This window comes from Corylus avellana, chromosome ca2 (genome assembly GCF_901000735.1).
Source record: "Corylus avellana chromosome ca2, CavTom2PMs-1.0".
NCBI lineage: Eukaryota > Viridiplantae > Streptophyta > Magnoliopsida > Fagales > Betulaceae > Corylus > Corylus avellana.
In genome coordinates, this window is record NC_081542.1 from 38770443 (window position 1) to 38777403 (window position 6961).

The 6961-nt window shown below is 36.7% G+C and overlaps 1 protein-coding gene across 1 annotated transcript; it reads right to left on the bottom strand.

The window, feature by feature from the left end:
* Positions 1–2860: 2860 nt before the first annotated feature.
* LOC132171642 (low-temperature-induced cysteine proteinase-like) lies at positions 2861–6609 on the bottom strand. The gene is made up of 5 exons (XM_059583014.1): positions 6077–6609; positions 4436–4668; positions 4194–4331; positions 3482–4006; positions 2861–3270 (listed from the first exon to the last, which is right to left on the bottom strand). Exons 1-5 carry the CDS (start codon positions 6567–6569, stop codon positions 3133–3135), a joined length of 1527 nt encoding a protein of 508 aa, XP_059438997.1. The 5' UTR covers positions 6570–6609; the 3' UTR covers positions 2861–3132.
* Positions 6610–6961: the final 352 nt, after the last annotated feature.

Sequence of the window (6961 nt, forward strand, 5' to 3'; positions counted from 1 at the left end):
TGATGAGCCACCTTACCATTAGATGTCCGATCTCTCCACTTAGAAAATCGAATATACCCAAAGGTCAAACTTTGTTGCAAATGCCACTTAAGACTACAATAGAAAGCAATCAAGGAGTATGATTTGTGAAGTATGATCCGATTTATTTAAGAAATTTGGTTGTGCGGTATTTCATTAAAGAGAAGTTGCCTTTTAGGCATGTGGAGAGTGATGAGTTTAGAGAATTGATTAATGGAATTGAACAAAGGTTCATTGTACCATGCAAGTTGCAATACTCTACAAAAAGATTGCATGAAACTATATGAGGAAGAAAAACTTAAATTGAAAAATGTTTTGAGCGGTAAAAGGGTTTACATAACTACTGATACATGAATATCTCTTCAAAATTTGAACTAGATGGTTGTTACCGCTACTTTTATAGATTATGATAATGCATAAGAAAATAATCAAATTTGGTATGAATTCTAATCATATAGGTGATGATCTTGGAAGATTGGTGGAGAGTATAGTGATAGAGTGGAGGATTAATAGTTTGTTCACTATTACTGTTGATAATGCTACAAACAATGATGCGATGATCAAGTTTTTGATAAGGAGGTTGAAGGACAAGCCTTGTTCTGTTTTGGGATGTGAATTTCTTCACGTGCGGTGTGCCACTCATATTTTAAATCTTGTTGTAACTGAAGGGTTGAAAGGATTGGGTGTTTGTGTTTCTAATATAAGGAATGCAGTGCGGTGTGTCGCTCATATTTTAAATCTTGTTGTAACTGAAGGGTTGAAATGATTAGGTGCTTGTGTTTCTAATATAAGGAATGTAGTGAAATTTGTGAGGTCCTCACCAGCGAGAATGACAAAGTTTAAATAATGTATAGAGCTAGAAAAGATTACATGTACGAAGATGGTATGTCTAGATATTCAAACTAAATGTTCAAACAAGATGGAATTCTACGTACTTAATGTTGAGCTCCGCTGAGAAATATGAAAAAATTTTGCCCTACTTGAGGAGGATGAGAGTAATCATTTTGTTGCTCCTAGCTCTATTGAGTGGGAAAATGTTAGGCTATTTGTGAGGTTTTTGAAATCTTTTTATGATGCCACATTGAAGTTCTCTAGTTCAAAAAATGTCACCTCCAACTCATATTTCATTCAGCTTTGTATTATTCAAAATACTTTGAGTGGTGGTATTTATAGTGATAATCCTATCCTTAATTCAATGAGTTTTGACATGAAAAGAAAGTATAATAAGTATTAGGAGACTGTGGAGAGGATTAACGTATTGTTGTATGTGGCTTTTATTCTTGACCTACGTTCCAAGATGAATGGGTTAGTATTTTAGTTGAGAAGATGCAATGAAGCTGCTTAGGCAAAATTTATCGAGGAGAGTGTGGACGCCCTCTTGAACCGTTTGTGGGATCAATACAATTTGTTTCATGAGAAGGATGTTATCTAACTCTGATGTAGGTATAAAAAGTTCAACTCATACTTTTTCAAATGTTGATGATGAAGACTTGGAGGATCAAGATGTGAAATTTTTGAAGGTGTTCTCCCAACACCAAGAAGAGAACGACTTGGAGTGTAAGTCGGAGGTGGATCGATATTTGTCTGATCGGTGTGAAGCAACAACCCAAGATTTTAATATCTTACTTTGGTGGAAGGTTAATGCACCCAAATATCCTATTCTCGCAGAAGTAGCCCGTGATGTATTAGCCATTCCTATTTCTACTGTTGCATCTGAGTCTGCCTTCAGCAATGGAGGATGTATATTAGATTCATTTATGAGTTCATTATTTCCACTTACAGTTGAGGCCTTGATTTGCACACAAGACTGGTTAAAGAGCTGCCCAAATAACATTGAGGAGCTGCAGAAGTTTATGGGAATGGAAAGCTATGATGAGCATAGTAACTAAATGATTATAAATTCATTACTTTTATTATTTACTATGTTTTCATAGTTTGACATTTTATATATTATGATATTAAAATGCCATGATTTTAATATTAACCATTCTTAACTTTGTTTGTTGTTTTATTCACAGGATATAGCTAGATGATTTCTAAAGCTTGTGTGACATGCTGGATGATTTGATGATTTTTGAAGCTTGCGTAATATTGTCTTTGTAATATGTTTATGAACTATTTTTATTGTAAGGGGTATTTCTTTTGATTGGTAGATTATTTAAATACTTTTTTTTTTTTTTTTGGTGTGGGGGGGAGGGGTTTGAATTGTTGTAGTAAGGGGGTATTTCTTGTGCATGTTGGTTTGTTTACATACATTTTTTTTACTTTTTATTGTTTAATGTTTTCTTTATGTACCTAATTTAAAATGATTTTTAGGGTATTTTAAAAAATTGAATTTTTATTTCTAAGGCCCATATAGGCAAAAATATTGATTTTTTTTTTTAGGATTTTTGGGTTTTTTTAGGTTTATTTTTTAATTATTTGGAACCCTCACAATAAAACCCATTTAATTTAGACAAAAAGACTCCCAGATTTTTTTTTAAAAAAAATGAGTCAACTTAAGAAAAAAAAAAAAGGGCTTATTTTAGGCACAATACCTAAAATAAGCCCAAAAACCAATTTTCTTAAAAAACCGGTTACTGGACCGGGTAAAACTGAAACTGGCCGGTAACAGGGGTACTTCGGTTCCGTTCCCGGTTTTGGCCAAAAACCGGGAAACCGGACCGGATTGACACCCCTAATAAGTGCGCTTGGGCATCATTCCCTTACAAGCCGGTTTTTAATGGTGAGTTTTATCCAATGTTTGTATCAGATTCTTACCCGAATCATGTACCGAGAAAATGATTAAAATTAAAAGATTATTTTCCTTCAAGTATGAACCTCGATTATGCAACACACAAACTAACTTGAACATCGTTCTATAATCCATTGAAAATCAATTAAACAAAGTACTAATGATGAAAATATGGTTTCTGATACATTGTGCAGAGAAAAAACACTCTTTTTCCCTTTTTATCTTCTGTATCTGGTTTTCCTTACAACATATTCAGAATCCATAAAAGCTCCTGGCACGCCAGAATGACACAATGCCTGCCCTTGAAGAGATTGAAATAGTAAGAGTAACAACAACCAGCAAACTTCACATAAATCATAATAAATTCCTTCCCTTTCTCATCACAATGCAGCAAACCTATTCCTCTTCCACTCGAGAGGTTGGTATTTCTTCTCTTCTTGTTCGAATTTGGTCCATGGGAACTTGTGTTTAGCCATCGTTTTCTTCCTTGCAGATACTCCCAAGTAATCTCCAGAGTTCTGCACAACAAAAGTTGAAGAAGAATCAGTAACACTCATTTGACCCTTATATGCTTTATGCTATTGCTAGCCAATAGCTGACAATTTTTTACAACACCCGTAAACTCGATACGAATCTAACATATAACATATATCAATACCATCTGAACACAACACAAGAATTGTCAGATAAAGGCTACAGATTTTAGAGACAAAGGATGGCAAATCATACCTTGAGACAGAGCCCTTCTTCGATATCACAAATGGGGTAATTGCCAGGGCAGCAGTACTCAGTTCCAGTACAACAAACAGCATTTTCATATGGACAGCAACCATAGATGAGGCAAAAACCATAGAATTCATATATGCAGCAGCAGGTCTCATCACTTGGACAGTAGGAGAAGTCTCCACATTCACTTGGTGATGGAGAAGGAGGAGGAGGTGGCGGTGTCACGGGGGTTGGTGGTGGTGGCGGTGTCACTGGCGTAGGTGGTGGTGGTGGAGGAGTTGGTGATGGATAAGGAGATGGTGAAGACGACTCTTTCGTTGGATATGAAGCCATGGCATTAATCGCGCAAACTCCATATGTCAAATTAGTATTCCTTCTGATATATATGTATCCCTCCATTCCCCACTCTGTTCCCCAAGAATTCTTCACTATCCAATAATCTTCACCATCTTCAGAGCCATATCCCACTATTAAAACTGCATGGTCAATCTCATCTGGATCACCCGAACAATCACCATCGTAGATACCCTGATCAAATTATATAATTTGTTAGAATATAATCTAAATGATTAATTGCTTGTTTGAGATTCCGTCAAGCGAATTGGAACCTTGTATCCGTCATTCACCTCCCATTTCAATTACAATTACACGTATATCAGTTTGAACTTTTTGAATAAGTAGTGAGTTTTAACTGATGAATAGGGGTTGGACTTACACTTGTGTATAGCTGAAAGTCCCATGTAGAGCCATCTATACCCACACTAATGGGCTGCTGAACAGTAGCACACAAGAGAGCACTGTCTGATTCGCCTACATCCTCATAGCCATCAATGGATACAGCTTTGTTTCCCTCCTGATTAATGTAAACCACCAAAAATGAGACAGACGAAAATGGTAAAATTTGCACAAAAATTCTTCATAATCAAAATATTCTAGCAAGGGAGGAAGGAAGCAGACCTTGGTGGTGTTGCAGGTACCATCCACACCAGTGTAGGGATAATCAGACTCTGTGTCAATCCCACCATTGCTTATAACCCATTCAAAAGCATAGTCCATATACCCTCCTTCACATCCCTCGTTGGTAGAATCACAATCCACAAGTTCCTGTTCCGAAAGGCTAATAAGGTCTCCAGTGTCTAAGGCATTTATTCCTTCTATGGCACCAGTTGAGGAGAATGCCCAACAACTTCCTGTGAGCATAAACAGAAATGATCTCCAAAGTTAATTATCTCCAATTGTCAGAATTTTATATTTTTTAACACATCTGCAACTCTCAATTTCTACCAAATTCTTTGATAGCTATCTCATGAAAGAAACAAAAACAAAACAAAGTGTAGAAAAGGGGAGCACAGGGTAGACGACACTGCTGGGATATTAAGGATGTTTTGCTGTGATTCATTTTCATGAAGTTCTATTAAACTTGTTGCAATCATTATGCTTCTTTGGGAGGGCTTAGTACTGTATATCTGCATTAATGTTTAAATCTAACTTAAAATTGATAAAATAAGTCTAAGGTGTGACATGTTAAAAGATTATATGAGTCACATAATTGAGGGCATTTGGGCAATTATAAAAGGGTTAGGTTGAGTTGACAATTTGTTGAGATTCCAAGGCTTGGCTCTACTTTTGTTGACTAATATTCCCCTTTCTTCTTTTTTGTTTTTTTTTTTTTTTTCCTTCCCCTTATGCTAGCTAGATGTTCTGATAGTTGGTTTCATCTGCAATTCAAACCCTTTGACTTTCAAGCACCAATTGGAATATATAGATCCAAAAGTCAAACTATGTTTGCCTTTTCTTACTTAAAACGTGAGCCAATGTAAAATGAGTGTACTTTTCTAAGCAATAGAAGCCTTTTGTTTGTTTATTCATTCCTCTTTTCTTTTTAGTATTTCGAAACCTGCCCAGAAAATAAAAAATAAAAAATCTAATAAACCTAACAGCCTACAAATTATTGAATTAAGGTCTCTGGGAAGTTGCATCTAGTGTGACTGGTGGTTCTATAAAACAAAAAACAAAATAGAAAAAAAAAATAATAATAATACTAAAAATCACATTTTTTATGTCACAAATATCCCACAATAATGATTCTACCAACCAGGGAAGAAATGAAAGTTGAAACATAAAACTGCTGAAAAATTGTACAGTTTGGCCCTTAGGCCTCCAATGAGCTGGGCTCTGGAGGGTTAAATCCAGGCCCATGCAGTACCTTTTTACACACAAGTTCTTTGAACTAAGTGAGTCTTCAACGGATAAATAAATAAATAAATCAATAAACATATCCAGGTCCACTAGTCCTGCCCTAAAATGTTCACCACATCAAGCCATAGGTTGCTGTGGTTAAACAACTGAACTGGGAATCCATCTCCTGATCAGGTGAAAAAAGAAGCTACTCATTTGGGTTGAAAAGGTTGAAGATGAGCGCATTAAGAAATTAATCTGCAACATTCATGATTGTGCAATTGTAATTGACTTATCAGTCATTCATTTTCACAATCATGTCATCAGCAGTAGACAGAGCAACACTATTTCAACTATTAGAAAATGTTATGCAATTAGATTAGAAGAGAAATAGTCATCCAAGATCATAGAAAAACTTACCACAGCTGCCTTGGTCTTTAATAGGAGTAACAATCCCCTTGTTCCTCCAATCCAAGGTGGAAGGAGCGTCACAAGATTGCAGCTTCTCCTGCATGCTCCGGCTGATCAGAGTGTTGCTCCTCTTGTTGACCGGCTTTTTCACCTTCGATATGTACATCTTATTGAACTCCTCATTGCTCATATCAGCAAACCTGTTCAACCCCAAGCGCTGCGCCTTTGGCGACGCCCTTGACCTCTCTGCATTCCTCTCTATTATGTACTTCAGATTCCGCCGGAAATTCTCCAACCTCTTTTCCGCCTCCTCCACGTGCCTGTACACCCTTCTGTGCTCCTCCTTCCATCGCTGGAAGAGCTCGATCACTCGTTCCTCTGAAGGAAACTCGTTCACCTCATGCCCCAGTATTGAATATTCACTTGGGAGGCTGAAGGATAGGCATGTAAATGAAGCCCAGATCGAAAAAAGAATCGCCAGTTGAATTTTCTGGGAACCCATTTTTTTTCCTTTGTGGGTTTACCAGTGCTGTTTGATCTGAGGTCCATTGTTATTGTATATATGGGTGACACTACCAAATTCCCCCATTTCCGTGCCTACCAGTCAGCGCAAGAACATTAATATTTCTTTTTTCCGCCCTTGATTTTTTTGAATTTAACAAAAGAAGAAAAAAAAAAAAAAAATGTACACGTTACACTACAACTTTTGACCTTCATAGTAATTTTGCTGCCGGGTTCTTATCCAGACTACCTTAAAGTCTTTTGTTTATTGCCGTACCAAATTATTTTGGTGGTAGTTAGTCGTCTGCTGTTCAGACGGTTTGACCTGGGAGTGGAAGAGTAGAGGCAGAGAGATCTACCAGTCAACCAATCTTCGAGCTTTGGACTTGTTTC